Source organism: Marmota flaviventris, chromosome 1, assembly GCF_047511675.1.
Source record: "Marmota flaviventris isolate mMarFla1 chromosome 1, mMarFla1.hap1, whole genome shotgun sequence".
Taxonomy (NCBI): domain Eukaryota; kingdom Metazoa; phylum Chordata; class Mammalia; order Rodentia; family Sciuridae; genus Marmota; species Marmota flaviventris.
In genome coordinates, this window is record NC_092498.1 from 108,068,597 (window position 1) to 108,089,438 (window position 20,842).

The window sequence follows — 20,842 nt, forward strand, 5'->3', positions numbered from 1 at the left end:
TCTGAGCACCCACAGAGCCCTAATCAAGGAGGGACAGCCTTTACAGCCATGTTGCCTGGGCAGTCCTCTCCTCTGTCTCCTCAGGTTCCTATGTGTGAAATAAGTGGAGAAGTCTGCCTTGTTAATGGCCACAGCAGTGCAAGTGGCCCACATCCTATTTTCTGAGTGACCTTCTCTCTATAGAGCACACAGCTTGTTACCTAATGTCAAAGACCTTCAGTGCTTAGTCCAAAGCCAAGACACTTGGCTCCTCTGAGCCTTGTTCATTTTATATAAAATTGAGAATAATCTTTGGCTCTGACCTCTTGAGAGAAAACATAAGCTTAGTATATAGAAATAATCTCTCAAAAAATAGAAAAACACACCCAAGACTCCTTATTATTAGCATAATTCCAAAACCAGCAGGAATGTGCAGGAATCAAGGGTCAATGGATTTACAGAACCATTTTGGAGTTGAAACACATCTCAGAAGCCATCTGGTCCAAGTGTTCCTTAATTTCTGAATCCTATTGCAGGAGCCAGAGATTCCACTGGGACCAGGTGGGCAACCGACTTGAAGACCAGCATCAGACTGTACAGAAAGAGGAACTGGGGAAAAGAATGCTCTGCCTAGGAGACTTCAAATTAGATCACAATTAGGCATTATGCTGGGAGAAAGAGAAAAGAAGATAGGTAGACGGGGAGCGGAGAGGAAGGAAGGAAAAAATGAAGAAGGGCAGAAAGAAAGAGGAGAAAGGAAGAAGGGACCGAGGGAGGCACATAGGCAGAAAGGAAGGAAAGAGAAAGGAAAAGAGGGAATAAGGAAGAGGGAGGAAGGCAGAGAAGGATATTAGAAGGAAAAGGAAGAAATGAAGAAAAGAGGAGAGGAGAGGAGAGGAGAGGAGAGGAAAGAAGCAAGGAAGAGGAGTGTGCTAGCAAGCCTCACTGAAGGCCGAGGGCTGTCTGTGACGTGAGCTCTGTGGAGCCCATAGTGAATCATCTTCTCTAGCCTATCCATAGACCAGTACACTTGTGAGTTCAGGTGGGGGCTGGAAGTGGGGTTTGACCTTCACCTGCTGAGGAGCCAAGGGCTGGGCAGGCAGTGAACATGCAGGAAGCTAGCCTGCTCTCTGGGGCCAGCTCTCACCTACCCACATCTGACTGGCCTGAGGCTCTCCCACAGGCAGGTGCACCTCCCTTTCTCTGCCCCCACACAGCACTCACCTTTCTCAATCTTGCAGCCCCTGTGCCAGAGCGGATGGCATCCATCAAGGCTTGCCTGGCATCCACTGGGTTGCTGAGGGTTCCTGAGCTGAACCTGGAAGATGTCCTTGATGCAGAGAGAGCCTGGGAGTTCGGTGGGGGAGGTGGCGGCAGGGCCGGTGGGGGTGGAAGGCCATGGTCTTCTTGCTGAGGATTTTCCACACCCAGTGAATTGAGCGCAGCATCTCGAAAGCTCTGGAGCTCTTCAGAAGCAGAGGAGGACACCTAACAATGAGACATTTAAATGATTGCTCTACAGGTTGAGTATCCATGGCCCCCCAAATTTTCATGTATGAACTCTTTAATCCCCAAGGTGATGACATTAGGAGGCAAGACCTTTGGGAGATGATGAGGTCAAAGGGTGGAGCCCCCATGAATGTGATCGGTGACCTTATAAAAGAGACCCCAGGGAGTCCCTTGACCCTCACAATGTGAAGACACAGCAAGAAGTTGCAATCTATGAACCAGTAAATAATCCCTCACCAGACAACAAATCTACTGATGAGAAATAAACTTCTGTTGTTTATAAGCCACCCGGCCTATGGCATTTTGTTATAGCAGCCTCAAAAAGATAGTGTCAGTGTCTATACAGGTCCTTTTCAAGAGGGCAATGCACAGCTTACTGTCTTACCCTTAGACTTCAGATGGCTTTTCTGTGCTAAGCCCAGGAAGTCTCTCTGCCCAAGGCTTAGACACTTGTCCCTGTGTCCTGCCAAGTCACAGATCACAGGGACCAGGATTTGGCAGTGATGTCTTGCTGAGAACTTTCTGATCTCGTAACTTTTCTTGGCATGTGAGGAAAGAAACAGGGGCAAGAAACACAAATCTGACCAGTTTGGAGGGTGGGGAAGACACACACTCAGAACCCTCTGAGTAGTAAGTTATGTTGTTCTTTGAATTCTCCGTGTGGAAGCCATGGGTGATACCATGCTGCCCTAAACTCAAGACCATGTTGTTCCTGCAGTTATGCAAAAAACAGCACTTTATTCATTCCAGCAGGTGTGCAGTTGTATGCTTCCTGGTTATCAAAGCCCTGAAGCCATGCGGGTGCCAGAAGGAACTTGGAAAAGTGTTCCATGCTAGGTGCAGGCAGGGGTTATGCTTTTGGAAGAGGGTGGGAGAACCTCTGGGTAGTCTCAAGTCTCCTGTGCAGTGGCTGCCCCAGCCTCAAGTAGTAGCGTGCCTGCCTCCAGTGCCAATGTGCCCAGCAGGAGGGGTTGGCTGCTCTGAAGCTGGATCACCACCCTCTTGGAATAATGGCAGTTTCTATGCCATCTACATAGGATGCTGGTGGGGAAGGAGTGGGTGGGCACTGGCACCCATCTCACCAGGGTCTTTCTTACCTTCCTCAGGCTGTGGGCACCGCTGTGCCCGCGGATGGCGGCAAGCAGGGCTGATCGCTCGCTCTCTGCCTCTGTGTAGGATGGTTTCTTTGGCCCTCCCTCCAAAGTGTGTTCTGCAGTCTAGAATATTAATAGTGTCAACACATTTCACTCCAAAGATGGAGAAATATTAACTGTAAAACAGCTTGAAAGAAAAAATACTGCAGATCAGTTGAGGCCTCTAAGATCAATTCCCTGTCTGCTAAAAGGTGCATACAGAAGGACTCCAACTTATTATAGTTCAACTTTATCATGTTATGAAAGTATATCAGAAGACCAGTTTCTTTTTACATTAGTAAAGCATTTAATAAGTTACATGAGATATTCAATACATTTTATGAAATAGAAGATTTTGCCAAAATGGAGGCCAACCTAAATATTCTGAGCACGTTTAGGGTAGGCTACACTACACTATGATGTGTGCTGGGTATGGTGTATTAAATGCATTTTTAATTTCCAATATTTTCAACTTTCCATGGACTTACCATGACACAACCTCATTCAAAGTCAAAGACATGTAAAAAAGAATCAAATATTGTATATTTGGGGTAGCATCAAATGTTGCCTCTTAATGACAGATCACACCTATTATCTGTCCTGTCTTCCCAAGGCTGAGATGTGTGGTGATTTCCTGCCTACCTGAATAAGAATCCTGGGTCCCTGCTAGTGAGTGTGTAGCATTGGGCCAGGACACTTAGCTTTCCTGAATCTCAGTTTCCTTATCTGCAAACTGGAGGAAATTATACCCAATCATTAGTGTTAGCTTCACAGGCAATATTTTTGACATGTTAAATGCTTAGATAATAGAGGAAGAATGTCATAACTCTGCTTCTTTTGCTATTGGAGAGTTACAACATGCTGATGCTACAAATACAGTCATGTGCCACATAACAGTTCAGTCAAGAATGGATCACATGTACAACACTGGTCCCATAAGATTACAGAGCTGAACAATTCCTGTTGCCTAGAGACACTGTAGGCACCCTGCCATCCTGTAGCCTTTGCACACACATTTGGGTGATGCTGCTATAAACAAATCTATGTGCTGCCAGTCATATAAAAGGATAGTATGGACAATTACACATAGCACATAATTCTTGATAATAATAACAAATGACTAAGTTATGATTTATGTATTTACTATACTATAATTTTTATGATTACAGCAAACTCCTACTTGTAAAATAATGTTTTGTATACAATGTGCCATGTTACATCAGCAGCAGTCTCACACACCTTGTGTCTACCATGCCTTTTTTCCTTGGTACTAGGGATTGAACTCAGGGGCACTCGACCACTGAGCCACATCCCCAGCTCTATTTTGTATTTTATTTAGAGACAGGGTCTCACTGAGTTGCTTAGGGCCTCACTTTTGCTGAGGCTGGCTTTGAACTCATAATCCTCCTGCCTCAGTCCCCTATACTGCTGGGATTACAGATGTGTGCCACCATGCCCAACCTACCATGTCTCTTGATGCAGCAAGAGGCCATGTCTAGTGACTGATCTATACCATACAGTTTTGTGTGAGCCCACTCCATGATGTTTGCATAATGATGATATCAATAAGCAACACAGTTCTTAGATTGTATCTCCACTGCTAAACAACACAGGATTGCAGAGTAAAGCAGTGGTGTTGTCTGGATTTTTTATTTGCCCACTTCAGTATGCTATAATTTGGGTCTTAAATGTTCCAGAGGCTCATGTGTTAAAGGCCTGGTCCTCAGCTTGGAAAGTGGGGGAATCATTAGGATGTGGAGCCTAGTGGGATGGCCTAGGTTATTGGGGAGTGGCCTTCAAGGATATATGAGGTGCTGGTCTCTAATTCTCTCCTTTGGCTTCCTGGCCATCAGGTAAGCAAATCTGCCCCACCATATACTCCCACCATAATGTGATGCCTTTCCACAGGTCCAAAAGTAATAGGTCAGCTGACTATAAACTGAAACCTCCAATCTGTGAGCCAAAATAAACCTGTCTTTTATTTAAGTTGGGTATCTGAGGTTTTATGTCAGGGTGCTAGAAAGGTGACTAACACACAACGTTTGAAGTCCAATATGTGCAGGGTCCCACCATACAGCATCTCTATTTCTCCTGCCGGGTGGATGGACATTCATTGACTGACATCTTTTACTCTCATGTTTGAGCCTGAAAAACCAAAACACATTCATTTTAGCCTCTTTACTAGTTCTATTCAAATATTCTTGAGGAAAGGAGGAGACAGACATTCTAGTTAAAAATGAAACCTGGGTGTTAATCCTTATTGCTATACTTTTCCTGTCTCTCCTCTGATCCTCTTATAAAAATCTAGGACAGGTGTGGGTATTCTGGTCAGGACATCCCTTCACCTGTTTCCCCCATGGCCACTGCATTCACCTTGCGGAGTTTTTCCTTCCCTCCTGCAGAGTGGATGGCTTCCATCAGGGCGCTGTGCAAGGATGTATCTTTTGGAACTGGCCTCTGGACAACAGGTTTAAATTTTTTCTTTGGCCCAAAAATGCTGGGTGGCAATGTACCATCTGTTTCATGCACATCTGTAGATAATGAATTGGGTTTTTGTTCCATTTCTAGGACAATGTGGCTACTAGTGCTGGGCACTTTGGGAGAGTCAGGAGGCTCGCTTTTGTCTGGGGCCCCTGTATAGCCATTCACCAGTGCCCTGCTGGAGCTCTGAGCATCTGCCAGGCATGGAGGGGGCGGGTGTGCCCTGTCCAGTGTGAGCCCAGGGTCAGATGCTGAGCTGGTCTTTTGGTTACTCGCGCCTTGCTTTTCATTGAAACCACAGCTCTGTCCCACAGAAACATGATCCTTCTGGGAAGATCTGACTAGTGGGAAATAAGAGCTTCTGTGGACAGTGGCAGGACAGTCTTGAGTAGACAACTTCCCACATGTGCTGCTGACCTCCCCTCTAGGCTGGGCTCCCGCGGCTGACTCTCCCCCAGCATTGCTGGGAAGGCTGACGCCAGGCTGCTTTGCCTCATGTGTATGTCCTCGTGCCTCTGAGTACAGGTTGGGGGCTGTATCATGCTTCAAAGTGACAGGCTCTCCTGGTAGCTTTGGTACTCTACCCACATGACACTTTTCCACATTATTGTGCTGCCTCACCACATCAGTACGGACTTTGGGAGGTCCGATCCGCTTGGCAATCGCAGAGGCCACATACTGGCTGGATGTTCTTCTCTGAGGTTTGAGGAATGTGACTTCTGTGGTGTTAGCTGCTGGCACTTTCATGTGACAAGTGACTGAGGAAGGTGGTCGGCTACTCCCCTCTTCCAGGTGTGTCCTGCATTCTTGGGGGCCAGCCTGCTGCTGGGGTGCAGTCAATGTTGGGGCCACCTGGAGTCTGTTATTGGGCTGTGGCTTGGCTGGTATGGTGGTGGTGGTGGCGGAGGGGTTCCTCCTGGCTGAACAATCTGTGGGCTGGTTCAGCTGCTTCTCCAATGAGCTGCACCTCCAGAACTCCTTGACTTTCCCAATGGGTTGAGCTTCTGTTTCAATAACAGATGATGAGATGGGTATGGTCCTGCTGCTGTTCACATGGGGGCTCACTAGGTTCCCCAGCTCATCAATCTTAATGGCGCCCGTGGAGAGGGACACATTTCTGTCATAGCATCTCATCTCTGACTTGGGAGGAACAATTTTGTAGGTAGTGAGGCCGCACTTCAGTCCGTAACTTCCCCTGGGGGTTTGGCCTTGCTGATACCATGATGGTGGTGCTGAGACAGTGGTTTTTCCGTTGCTTTCCTTTTCACTTTTTGGCTGTAAATCCACCCTCTGGGCAGGATGTGTTGTCTCACTAAAAGCCAGAACAGGCACTTTCCCTTTCTCCTTTGCATTTAGGCCATCTATTTGAAGTTTTGAAATGAAAGAAGTCACCTTGGGCCCTATTTCAACGAAATTCCCATCTTGAGAGGTACTGGATTGGGTTTCCTTTCTGAGGTCATAGGAAGGAGTGTAGGGGTCAGGAGCTTCTTCCCTCATCCTTTCATGAGGCTGGCTGTGCCCAGCCTGAAATGAGGCCTGGGGGTCTCTTCTGCAGGCAACGCTCCCCATGTCAAAAGAACCAGCATTGTTGTTTCTATTGGAAAACAGTCCTGAATCTATAGGATCATCTGAAACTTCCCCGATGAACGTCACTGGGATGGAATCTGCGTCACTGTTGGGGATGATGGCATCCTGCATACTGTGGTGGGACACACCATTTGTGGAGCTGGTTAGTGAGCTAGTGTCTGTTTCATAACTCTCTTCCATTTCTGAAAGAAAGACAAATGCAAGTCACTGGTCAACATGGCATGCACAATCACCATACTGATGACCTAATCATGACCATGACTTTGACTTCCCTAGGGCGACTTTGAGTAAACTACTTACACTTGTGTTAAAATTTATTTTTTAAATGTAATCTACATTACCTGGGGCCAGAATTTCAACTTTCATAAACTACAAAAGATCTGTTTGCAGATCTATGATGCTTCCAGGTAATTGTTCAGTTGTAACATTTTGCCAATGCTGTTCAATAAGAAATAGATTTCTAAATTCAAGCTTCTGGAAAAATCTATTTTCAACACAGAAGCATGAAAGTGAACTTGACCTCTGCATTTCCTGTGCCCATCAGGAGCATGGCAAGACATACAAAACTTGCTCTAGCTTTAACTTCTTAAAGAGAGAATGACCAAGCCTGTGTTCCACAGAGTCATCAACTCTTCTAACTGCTGAGTGAGGCAGTGGGTTATGTGTTCACAGATTGTGGGACACTGTACAGCTACGTCAATCATAGCTGGGAAAGAAACTGGAAAGCAAGTTGAACGCAACTACTGATCAGTTTTATAATCTGTTTCCTCTTTCTTGTTTTAAGGCATCAGCAACATCAAATTTCTAGTTTACTTTCAATTTGTGCCTTAGAGAAAGTAACATAGCTCTTTTGTTTGAAAGATTTTTTTATTTGTTTACTGAAATTATTTGCACCTGCCCTGACCTTAATAGTATTATTCCCTGCCCCCCATATAGCAACAGAATAAAACGTTCCATGGGATGCTCCTATATAAATGGGTCTAATGGACAAAACTTTGTGCCTTTCCTTTTTAGCAAGTAAAGGGTTACAAGTTTTAATAAAAACATCTATTTATCTTTGTGCACCTTCTGTTTCCCTATCCAGACCTTTTCATTTTCTTAAATGTGTATGGGATACTTTTTAATGTGCAAAATTAGTATTAATCAGAGCACATTAATTAAGCACATCTTAAGCAGTCATTCAGACATTTCCATGTACTGCTTGGAGCCCTGATGGAAAGATGTCCATTAAAAACCATGCTCCCCTGAGAGCTCAGTCCTCAAGTCCAGTTCAACCTTCAAGTTCAAGACCTCCTGAGAGTTCAGCCCTCAAGTCCTATCTCTAGGATGATGCTGTAAAACCCTCTGAAGACTTCTTCCCTGGGTACTTATACAAAAGTGTACTCAGAAATACTAAACTTCAACAGATATGGCCACATAGTATACCACCAAAAGAGTAGGTTGGTGGCTCTTACCTTCTAGGTCTTCATCAAGTTCTGCCAAGGTCTTATGGAATTGTCCAGTAATGAATAGTTCTTCATCATTATTTAAGACTATTATAGCTTTCTCAGATCTAGGGAAGTCCAAAGAGTAAGAAAAAGCACTTATTTACTTCTCTCAGTATTGATTTAATGAACTCCTTTCTAGAAATATTTGAGAATGGGACAGTTCATCAAATTCAAGCAGTCACGTACTGTTTAGCCCACCATTGCCCTTGGAACTACTGACAGACTGTGTATTTGTGAGTGATGTGTATGTGCATATGTATGGTATGAGTGTATATGTGAGCATGTGTGTATTGGAGATGTGTATGTGGCATGTGTGCATATATGGGGTGAATGTGTTGTATGTGATGTGGTTTGAAGGTGGTATTTGGTATATTTGGGGTATGTGTGTGCATGTGATCCCAAAGTGTTAGCAATACCCAAACCACACAAAGTGCCATTCAGTCTGCAGCCTGAAGTCCAATTTTAAATTCTGCTGCACAATTCTAAGCAGGAAGAGTGAATCAGGCAGTATAGCGATACCAGACTTCAAACTATACTACAGAGCAATAGTAACAAAAACAGCATGGCACTGGTACCAAAACAGGCAGGTGGACCAATGGTACAGAATAGAGGACACAGAGATCAATCCACAAAATTACAACTATCTTATATTTGACAAAGGGGCTAAAAGCATGCAATGGAGGAAGGATAGCATCTTCAACAAATGGTGCTGGGAAAACTGGAAATCCATATGCAACAAAATGAATCTGAATCCCTTTCTCTCGCCATGCACAAAAGTTAATTCAAAATGGATCAAGGAGCTTGATATCAAAACAGAGACTCTGCGTCTGATAGAAGAAAAACTTGGCTCCAATCTACATACTGTGGGGTCGGGCTCCAAATTCCTTAATAGGACACCCATAGCATTATGAAGTCAAACAACAACAAGTGCTGGCGAGGATGTGAGGAAAAGGGTACAATTGTACATTGCTGGTGGGACTGCAAATTGGTGCGACCAATTTGAAAAGCAGTATGGAGATTCCTTGGAAAGCTGGGAATGGAACCACCATTTGACCCAGCTATTCCCCTTCTCGGACTATTCCCTAAAGACCTTAAAAGAGTGTACGATAGGGATACTGCTACATCGATGTTCATAGCAGCACAATTCACAATAGCTAGACTGTGGAACCAACCTAGATGCCCTTCAATAGATTAATGGATTAAAAAAATGTGGCATTTATACACAATGGAGTATTACTCAGCACTAAAAAATGACAAAATCATGGCATTTGCAGGGAAATGGATGGCACTAGAGCAGATTATGCTAAGTGAAGCTAGCCAATCCCTAAAAAAACAAATGCCAAATGTCTTCTTTGATATAAGGAGAGCAACTAAGAACAGAGCAGGGAGGAAGAGCATGAGAAGAAGATTAACATTAAACAGGGACGAGAGGTGGGAGGGAAAGGGAAAGAGGAGGGAAACTGCATGGAAATGGAAGGAGACCCCCATCGTTATACAAAATTGCATGTAAGAGGAAGTGAGAGGAAAGGGGAAAAAAACAAGGGAGAGAAATGAACTACAATAGATGGGGTAGAGAGAGAAGATGGGAGGGGAGGGGAGGGGGGGTGATAGTAGAGGATAGGAAAGGCAGAAGAATACAACAGACACTAGTATGGCAGTATGTAAAAACATGGATGTATAACCGATGTGATTCTGCAATCTGTATAAGGGGTAAAAATGGGGGTTCATAACCCACTTGAATCAAATGTATGAAATATGAGATGTCAAGAGCTATGTAATGTTTTGAACAACTAATAATAATAATAATAAAAAGAAATTAGCCAATCCCAAAAAAACAAATGCTGAATGTTTTCTCTGACATAAAGGCTAATTCATAGTGGGATAGGGAGCGGGAGCATGGGAGGAATAGATGAACTCTAGATAGGGCAGAGGAGTTGAAGGGGACAGGAATGGGTATGGGGTTATTAGTGATGGTGGAATGTGATCATCATTATTATCCAAAGTACAGGTATGAAGACATGAATTGGTGTAAATATACTGTGTACACAACAAGAGATATGAAAAATTGTGCTCTATATGTGTAATAAGAATTGTAATACAGTCTGCTGTCATATATAAATTAAAAAAATAAAAATCTGAAATAAAAAATAAATAAAATTAAAAATAATTCTGCTGCACAAAACAAGTTCATGTGCAATGGGAAATGCTTGCATACTTGTGTCACCTGGCGCAGTCACCTATACCTAGCACCTGGTAATAAGGAGTAGGAATATGAATCCCCGGTATGCACATGTAATATGGTAGCCAGGAGCTGGTCCAGCTCATTTCTATGTGTTAAGCTGTCCCTGAGCACTTGGGTTTTCTCTCAGTGACCCTCAGGGCCCCAGTGATGAAGGCTATAGGCTCTGGCACAGGACATGGTCATACAGTTCACATTGTCAAGAGAACAGTGGGGAGGACATTTCAAGCTCCTTGGGTGGTTTCCAGAAGCCCTGTCAACTTTTTAAGCTCATACCTTCATCTGTGCTGTCCCTAGCGGTGACCTACCTGCCAAATTCTGAAAAAGGACAGACTTGCCATTCCTCTATAATAAGGGGCTTTTATATATTCTTTGATCTGTTCCTTTGTCATGCTTTTATTCTGGCTTAGTTCTTGTACTGGGCAGGTGATGGAGGGGACAGGAGCATGAGGGGGAGGGCTGATCATGCCACCCACAGAGCTGTGCTTCCCTGGCCTGCCACTGGGAACATGAAGATAATGGCAAAGGTGATAGCAAACATGTAGCCACTGTAATAGTACAAGAGCTCCTATCCTTGCCTCTCATGCTCTTCCCCGATTGCCTCCTCTGAGACCCAATAGGAGGAGATGGCCTGGCAAGCCTTTGTTTCAGAGCAGGTGACCGTCTCATGCCAAGCCCTGAACAGACCTCTTTATTATACATTATCTTATTAGAATCCGCACAAGCAATTTATGAGATAGGTAGTGTTGTTATCATCATTGTACAGATAGGAAAGTATATACAGAGAGCCTCAGAGATCTGCACAAAGTCACACCAGCATTCAGAGCTAGGTGTACCTGCTCCAAAGCTTGGGCTTTGCCAACCAGGTGGTCTGGCCATGTCTGAGGCCAAGAGGCACAATACATCCCCCTGTGGCTCAGAGTGTCCCAGAAGATGTCAGCCCGCCTGCTCAGGAGAGCGGGGTGGTGCTTGATTTGCGTCAAGAGGACAATGGCATCCGTGAGACAACTGCTGCCAAAACAATTTGAGAGCTGTCTTTGCAAGGGCTATTGCCTCTATTTTCCTATTGTGCAGAAAACACAGAGACATGTCTAAGGCAATTGTCTCTCTTTAGTGAAAGCTGAAGGTTCTTTTCCGCTGATTGTTAAAATTGAGGACCAATCTCCATCGTTGCTAATCAGGCCCAGATAATGATGCATAAAATATGCCTTGCACAATCCTCACTTACGCAGCGAAGTTTTTATTCTGATAAATGAGTCTTTCTTTCTTTCTTAGTGACTATGTCCATTTGGGAGCCAGGAAGTGGCTTCAGAATCAGTCTCAGCTAATGTCCTCTGACAAGCCAGACAAAGGCGGCTGGTCGGAGATGTGTGTGCATGTGGACCAATTAATAAGGACCACAAGAGGTGCACAATTGTCCTTCCCATTGCTTTGGCCTTAGACTTTAATTATTTGAATGCATTTTATAAAAGCATTTTCTCTTGCATGGAATGTGACGGTATAAATAAATTTAAATATTTAATAAAATACATATCAGAAGAAAATATGGAAATTGATGGACAAAATAATACTTGCAGTGGAAAACAGAGCACTTTTAAAATGATTACTCTTGATTTAGGATGCTGAAAGCCCAGCCAAACAAAATTAATTACATACTTTTACTTCAAAGCATTTGCCTTTATTCAGGGTATGTGTGATCATATCACTCAAGGAGGAGCTGAAAAAAATAATATTAATAAGAACTAAAAACAAATTTAAAATAAAAATTACACTGCTTTTGAAAACATTAAAACTAGCAAAAATATGTAAAAATATATCATCTGGGGCTGATAAAGTTGCAATGAAAATGAGACATGCACACTTTTTACTGATTTTAACTGGAAAGAAATGTAGAAATATACACCAAAATACAGAACACAAATCACTTTATCTTTGTAGCAACTTTGGTGTGTTAAGTCTCTGTTTTAACAATTTATCTTCAGAAAACAATCCAAAAGAAGGAAAAATATAAACACAACAGTAGTCATTGTATTTATGTGAAGAATTCTAAAATGTCCAGCAGCAGGGAAAACTGTCTAAATCACTGCATGTTGTAAAAGTCTTTAAAATCCGTAACTGACAAATCATGAAGCCTATGTAGAAATACAGACCTCTGTGTCATCTAGCACCTTTTGTAAATAAATTAAAAGACTTTTAACTATATGTAGGATAATTACGATGATGTAAAAATATCATGTGCCACTGGATATAGTGGTAAATACCTGTAATCCCAGCTACTCAGGAGGCTGTAGCAGGAATGGTCACAAGTTTGAGGTCAGCCTCAACAACTTAGCCAGGCCTTGTCTCAAAATAAAAACATATAAGGGATGGGGACGTAGCTCAGTGGTAGAGCTCCTCTGGGTTCAATCCCATGTTTAAAAAAACATATATGTCATATGCCTGTGGACAAGGGTGGGATAAAAAATCCAGACATCAACAAACCAACCAGTATGATTACTAAAAACGATGGAATTAGGGTAAATGTTTTGTCCTTTTACTTTAGAATTATACTCGTTTTGGTAAAAAATGGTTTGAGTGATAAAGTATTTTTAGCAAGCAAAATTTTAAATAACATTTTCATTCTCCAGTTAACAATAATTCTTCCTTTTTTTTTTTTTTTACAATGGAGTTTACATTTTTTTTATACCATGCACAGTCTGCATGACCTTGTTTCCTTACTGTGAGCCCCATGATGCCAATACATAGCTATTAGTCTGACCACCATTGTGAGAAGACAGCAGCAGACCAGAGCTGTCTCAGGCCTTTAACATTCTCCTACCCAGGCTTGGCTGCAGCTGCTCCACAGAAAGCATCAGTAGCCAAGCTCCAAAGACTTGGAGATTCTGAGCTGCTTTCTTCCCTACCTTCACCCAGCTCCCTGCAAAATGACAGCAGGGAACCATCCTGTCCAATCAGCACCAGGAGAAATAGAGGGTTTTTTGATATTTTGTTTTCATTGACTTAAAAAGTGAATCTGAAATTCACAGATTTATAAGATCTATTCATAGCACACTGGAGTCAAGCTCTCTTGTCAAAGTATGAGGACTCAAGCTTAGTCCTGTCCCCTTGTGTCTGTATTACTCTTTACTGCCCTGTCCCTTCACAGGCTTGTCTAGGGATGGTACTGCTCAGTCCCAGGCCTTGATGACACATCCTCATTCTACCATGGCCTTGGCCTTGCTCCTTGGCATTCTGCTGTGGGTCTGAGTCTCTGGGCCCTGCTTGTCTCAGAAGAGAGTAGACATGTGCCAGAAGCAACAGTCCTAGGTGCACTGTGGAGTGAAGGAGAGTCTGAGTTGAGACAGGGCCTTGATTGGTGTTCCTCTGGAGTCTGCCAAACCTCTGGTATATCTGAGGGAGGGCAGACATACCCTGTCAACTGCTTCTGCAACTTGTTCTTCTGTTGACACAACTCAGGGGCTGCTATGTTCTGGGTCCTGGGCTTCTGTGTGAACAGATTATCTAGCCAAAGCCAAAGTCAGAGGAAACATATCTATTTTGATTTTCAACTCAAGATTTGCAGAGAAAGAGATTAGTGATATTTGCTCTTCTTCCTCATTTTCATCTTCTTTTTCCCAAAGGGTTGCTCGTAGATTATAATTATTCCACCTTCTTTGAAAAACTACCAGATTCATGCACTTAATCACTGGGTTTGAAGGGAAGCTCCCTGTGGGCTCAGCAGGGAAGCCTTAAGCATGTCTTCAAAGTCAACAATGGGCAAAAAGCACCATCTCTGTTGGTAGGAGTAAAGCAAATGGGCACAGATGTTCCTCTCCTAGGCTTCTTCCCCACCCCCAACCTACACCTAATCTTCAGATATATTTCTTGTTGACAGTTTTGTTTATTTTTTAAATGGCTGAAGATCAAGAAAATAAATCAGACAAACACAGGGCAGGCATTTTGCTATCAGGCTGCACACACTGAATAAACATTGCCAGAGCTATTTTCTCACAGTCAGTGACTGCAGAGAAGGTGATAACGTTCAAGCCACTGCTGCATAGGATATGAGGGACAGAGAACAGCACTGAGGGGTTTCAAGCCACTCTTCTCAGAGGTGGAGCTGCCTTCTGGGGTCCACTCCCTTGCCTCTTGGGGTCCATTTCTGGGGTCCACTCCAGGGTACAAGCAGAGGCCTCCACCCAGCGGAGGGGGCACAGGGCACAGGCCCTGCTAGTCTCCTGCTCTTGGTTCATCCAGCTCCCTGCAAAAATGACAGCAGGGAACCATCCTGTCCAATTAGCACCAGGAGAAATAGAGGGTTTTTTGATATTTTGTTTTCATTGGCTGAGAAAGTGAATCTGAAATTCACAAGATTTATAAGATCTATTCATAGCACACTGGGTCATGTTTGTTTCTGAAGTAGTTAAATTAATGAAAAAGAATGAGAGGAAAATGATGTTGCTTTCAGGTAGTGATTCAATTTGCTGATGACAATCAGTCCAACAACACTGTGATTTCAGAATTCGTGACTGGACAAACTAAAGGCAAGAAACCTGGGAAGACAGAGGAGGTGACAGTCACATATGCTTAACTTCCCATTTGTAAATGTGCCTGTGTTGACAAAGATACACAATGATGTCTAATACAATAGGAGCCACACATAGTTTAAAATCTCCTTGAAGTAACATTTAAAAAGCAAAAAGAAATAGGTGGTTTAATTTTAGTTATATACTTCAAGTTTAATTTTATTTATTTCCACCTATATATATATTTTTTCTTTCAGTACCAGATTTGGTGCCTATTTTACTCTAACAATATATTTCAATTTCAACCAGTCACTTGGCAAGTACTTAGTAGCAAAATCATTGTCCTGTAGTATAGCCAGCCACTAGGGAAACCAAAATCCCATATATCAAAAATATTCTTCAGAAAAGAAGGAAAAATAAATACATCTTCATATAAAGCAAAGCTAAGAGCCAGAAAAACTGTTACAAAAATAATACTTGGTCCTTCATAATGACACTGGAAGGAAATGTGGGCATCAGGGATATAGAGAAAAAAAAAAAAAACAAATATATGGGTAAATGGAAGAGGCTATTTTTCTCTTTTTAAGATGTTTTGACTATTGAAGGGAAAAACTGAGAAGATATCTGGAACTGAACAACAATTAAAATACATCATATCAAGTTTGTGGATGCAATGAAAACACTGCTTAGAGAGAGATTCATAGCATCAAATGCTGACATTAGGTAAGTAGAAAGTTCTCAAATCAATAATCTAAACTTCCACACTCAGAAACAGAAAATAAGGATCAAAATAAACCCAAAACCAGCACAAAGAAAAAAATAAACATGAAGACTTAACATCAGTGATACTGTACAAACCCGTAAAATATGGATGAAGTGGACAATTTCTGGAGAAGCGGGAACTACCACAACAACAGGAACCTTTAGGTGGCTGGGTAACTATCAAGAAAATTAAGTTCCTAATGAGAAAAGCTCCACAAAGATCTTTAGGTATATAGGTGATATCACTGGAGAATTCTGCCACATATTTGAAGAAGGATTAATACCAATTTATATAAACATTTATTACAATGTATTTCATGAAGCTGGTATTACCCAGCCATGAAACCAGAAAAGACGGTTCCAGACTAAAGCCATGAACAAAACCCCAAATTGACAGACTCAAGTCCATCATGAATGTAGATACAAATGTCCCTACATAAGGCACTTCATGGACAAACCAAGAAAGACTTATGATGATATAGATTGATATAAAATAATTATATGAAAAAAGTCAACACCTATTGGTAAAAACTCTCCTATAGGAAGGACCAGGGAAGGTTATGGATTAATATTTGGTCCTCCACTTCCCAAAGACATGTGTAGGTTCAAAACTCCACATTTAAGGGTAAAGTCTTTTATTTTTAGAAGTGGCATTATTATGATATAATTACCTATGATGGGGGGTCATAAGGGGCTGGGGTGAGCTCATGATTCAGCCTGGCTAGTGTCCCTATATGGAGAGCCGGTGGACTCTTGGTTTGGCGTGGCTTTCTTCCTGATAAGGAGATTAGGGCAAGATTTGATTCATTGTGACTTATGTCTATACATGACTATCTTCTCTCCTGTTTTGTTAATGTTTGTGCTAAAACATTTTAATTCTTGTATCTCTCACTTTGTGTATGTCTATAGGTATTTCTTTGTGCTTCCCATTGGGGATTCCATTTAACATGGGAAAGGGACACCACTCTGATGCAAATCTGCAGCAGGGCAACTTCAGTAGTGTAGAGAAAGCTTCTGCTACTGATATCACAATATGATGTGTGTATGCACTATGTGTTCAATACTACAGAATATAGTTGGGGTTTTCTGCTACATTATTCTCTTATATGCTGTAGAAAACAAAAGTGGCACTAGCTTTTTAAATTCTCATAAATAGGCTTTACCAGAGATATTTCTGCCTTCATGGAGATCTGAGTTCCTAATCTGGTGTCCTTCAGGTCAACCTGAAGGACTCCCCTCACACAGGGCACATCTAGTAGGGACCAACTCCTTGGGCTCTTGTTTATCGGGTGCTGTGGTTGGAATGTGTTTGTCTCCAAAATTCCTGTTGAGCCTCAATTTAATGGCATTGAGCAGTGGGCCTTGAGCAGGTGGTTAGGCCATGAGGCTCCAACCACAGGGATGTGACGTGAACCTTAAGAGTGCTTCTCCAGCATGCACAAGGACTGATTCACTTCCCAGCACATCCCCTTGCACATACACATAACACACACACACACACACACACACACAAAGTACATATGTCAAGCTGGGCGTGGTGGCTTATGATGGTGTTTTAATGAGCTTTTCCATTGCTGTGGCCAAGACACCCAACAAGAACAACGTAGAGGAGAAAAAAATTAGCTGGGGATCCCAGGTTCAGAGGTCTCAGACCACAGATGGCTGACTCAATTGTTCTGGGCCCAAGGTGAAGCAGCCCTCATGGGGGAGGGGCCCAGTAAAAGAAAGCTGCTCATTTCAGGGCAGCAAAGAGGCACAGGAAGGGGCAGAGAGAAGATGGAGCAAAGATCATAGGGACGAAGCACCCTTCCAGGACATGTCTCCAGGCACCCTTCTCCTCCAGCCACGGGGGCATTCAACATACATGGACTCTCAACTAGGGACATGAGGAAGGAGGATCACACATTGAAGCCCAGTCTGAGCAACTTAGAGAGACATCATCTTCCAAAAAAATAAAGGAAATCTGGGGGGCTAGGGGAGTACTTCAGTTTTGTACAGCAGTTTATTGACATGCCTGAGGCCCTGGGTTCAATGGCCAGTATGTCCAAAAAAAAAAAAAAAATACAAAACAAAACAAAATGCAGGGCTTGAGAGAATGTGGTCAACCCTTCTGGCCCTCCCATCAAGTGAGAATATAGCAACAAGCCCCTTTGATCTTGGACTTGCCAGTTTCCAGAAAGGTGGGAAGGGGATTTCTATTATTAATAAATTACCCAGTCTAAGGTATTTTGTTACAGCAGCAGGAAGGGACCCAGGTATGTGGGAATGCCTCCATTTCTTCCGCTAATGGGAAGGACACTTTTGCTGGTTCTTGGATTCTCGGTTTGCATATTTTCTCCCTTATCATTTTGAATATATCAACCCACCACTTTTCACATTCCAGGTTCCTAGCAAGAAATCTGATGAGAACCTGGTTAAATGATGATGAACACTCCTACCCTCTCAATCCCATAGGTGTTAATGCCTAGCTCTGGAAGAGTCCTAGGGACCAGAGCATTTTGTTACAGCATCACAATATGAGTGAAGTGCTACCATCCCTTGAACCCCAATCATTCTGAGTTGGAAGAAAGAGGAATTAAATAGTTTGAGTGTAGATATGATGAGATCTTTGAAAGTTGAAAGGTCTTACAGATTTTCAGACTCAAAAAACCATTGAAGTATCCTACTGGTTTTAATCTCTAAACATGTAAATATCAGTCTCCATGACCCACAGATACAAAAAGCTTCCAGAGTCCTTTCCTATCTTATCATGAAAGTCAAAAAGGTCCTGGAGGCCCCAACATGAGATGACACCTAGGGTGCCTGGGTCATTTCTTGCTCTGACTTCACAAGGAGCCACTGTGAGACAATCTCAAACACCAGCTATATAAGAGAGTGGCTGTGGGTGAGTTTTTGTCCATAAGTACTGGAAGCTCTTGGCAGTGACTTGTTGGACTCCCAGATAGTTAGCGTGTTTGGTGGTTGGTGGTTGGTTTTTGTGGTGGTTTGCTGTTGGTTTTTTGATCTGGGTTTTTTGTTTGGTTGGTTTATGTTTTGAGTTTTGGTTGTTGGTTTTCGTGTTTTGTTTGGGTTTGTCAGTTTTTTTTTTTTTTTTTAAGCTAGCATTCTTCATGGATATTCCAGTTTAGGATGTGCAGAAAGTAGCAAGAGTAGTGTAGTGGTGCAGGGGCCCAGCTTCTGCTACGAGAAGGCCCTCATGGACCATTATCATGTCCTGAGGGCCATTGGGGAAGGGGGCTTTGGGAAGGTGGTGCCAGAAAGAGGGGAACAAGCCTGTGCTGTGTGAACGGGATTTGTTGATGGCCCTGGAACACCAAAATGTGATCCAGCTCTTTCAGGTCATTGAGACCACCCACAATATGTGCCTTGTTATGGAGCATGCAGATGGAGGACAGCTATGGCGTCACATCCCGAAGGATGGAGGCATAGCGGAGGAGACAGTCTGCAGAGTGTTCAGGGAGATGGTGCATGTTGTGCACTACTGTCATGTGCACACCTGGGCCTGAAGCCAGAGAACTTTGTGGTGGATGCCAGGGGTCAATAAAGCTCATTGACTTTGGCCTGAGCACCAGCTTCATGCCTGGGCTGAAGGAATTCAGGGGCACTCTCCTGTACTACGTCCCTGAAGTCATCCAGGGGAAGGGAATCAAAGGTGCCTCGACATATGTCTGGAGCCTGGGTGTCACTCATGCTCACAGGGCAAAGGACATTCATGGGCAAGCACCACTAAGGGGCTGCAGAGCAGATCTTGCAGACAAGCTACAACATTCCCCCACATGTATCCAAGGGAGCACGCAGCCTCATCCAGCAAATCCTGACAGTGGACCCCACGCAGAGGCCCACCCTGGAGCAGGTAATGGGACACCCATAGCTGAGCCAGGGTGAGGACTCTTAACCCAGTTGTCCCAGAGAGCCACTCCCCAAGCAGCCTGACCCCGCCATCTGACCATGATGTTGACATGGGTTACAACCTCTATAATGACTGGTTGTCTCTGGCAAATCATCAATTCGATGAGGCCATGGCTACCTACCTCATCCTCCAACACCAGAGAAGCCAGGGGACAGGCTGCATGCTCTGGGCAAAGCCTGTGTGTCATCAGGTGGCTGGGCCTCACCCAGGCCCCACAGTGGATCCTCCCAGTGTCTGCCCCAACAAGGGCACCAGTGAGCCTGCCTTTCCCTTGCCCTGTGAGCAGCAGTGGCCTGAGGAGGCCAAGCCGTGAGGGCAGAAGAGCGTGTACGTGCCAATGTGCCTGCCATTCCTCTCCACTTCCTCCATGTGAAGACACCCCCTTCCAGCCTGGCCTCCCAGCAGGACCCTGGGCACCAATGGCATGAGGCCCAACCCTCATAGGCGGATAGCAGAAGATGGCAGCTCGGCCTCCCAGGGGACCTCGACAGGACAGTCCCATGAGAGAACCTGGGGCTGGAGAGGGGTCAGTAGGAGGATTGCGACCTGCCTGAATAACTCTGCTGCTGTGTGCAGTGCTTTCCTGGGCTCCACTCCAGAAGAGTGGCTCCCTAGGTTCCAAAACAGATACCCTAGGTTCCAAAACAGAGTAGCTTCAGTGAACCTGCACACGTGAGAGACAGACCAATGGATAGCCTGAAAACCCCGAGCTCTAAGCATCCTGACATGGCTAGGGCATCAGTCAGGAAGTGGACTCAAACAGCTGTAGGAGTGAGGCATGCCAGCTGGCTCAGGCTCCTCTGTGTGGATTCTGGCCAGGAGCCATCTGGATCCACAAGGACTTTCCTGTGCCCCCACCTACCAGAGACATCAGAGACTCTTTTCCCTGGGACACTTTCCCCTGCCCTGCTCTTCTCTGGGATAGCAGACATGATTTTTAATAAATTTCTGTTTTCTTGCACTATAGGAGTCTTACTAAGGAAGTTGGGGCCTAATCCCACATGATGAAGATTAGGGCCTCCTTTTTCTTCTGTTAGATGAAGGATTCAAATTTAAAAGTTTCTTCTCAGCAAAAGAAACAATCTGTGAGGTGAACAGAGAACCTACATCCTGGGAGCAAATTTTTATCCTTCACACATCAGAAAGAGCACCAATCTCTAAGGTATACAAAGAACTCAAAAAAGCTAAGCACCAAAACAAATAACCCAATCAACAAATGGGCCAAGGACCTGAATAGACACTTCTCAGAA

At 43.7% G+C, this 20,842-nt stretch overlaps 1 protein-coding gene across 8 annotated transcripts in view; it reads right to left on the reverse strand.

The window, feature by feature from the left end:
• Positions 1 to 20,842, reverse strand: part of Cobl (cordon-bleu WH2 repeat protein) — a 282,502-nt gene that overhangs the window by 14,806 nt on the left and 246,854 nt on the right. For 7 of the 8 annotated variants that reach the window (XM_071614784.1, XM_071614773.1, XM_071614776.1 and 4 more), the window contains 4 exons: positions 8,144 to 8,241; positions 4,995 to 6,871; positions 2,586 to 2,705; positions 1,204 to 1,467 (listed from right to left, as the gene is read on the reverse strand). In XM_071614784.1, coding sequence (XP_071470885.1) covers positions 1,204 to 1,467; positions 2,586 to 2,705; positions 4,995 to 6,871; positions 8,144 to 8,241 — 2,359 coding nt within the window. Of the gene's footprint in view, positions 1 to 1,203; positions 1,468 to 2,585; positions 2,706 to 4,966; positions 6,872 to 8,143; positions 8,242 to 20,842 lie in introns of those variants that run through there. The other variant, XM_071614781.1, reaches the window with a different exon arrangement.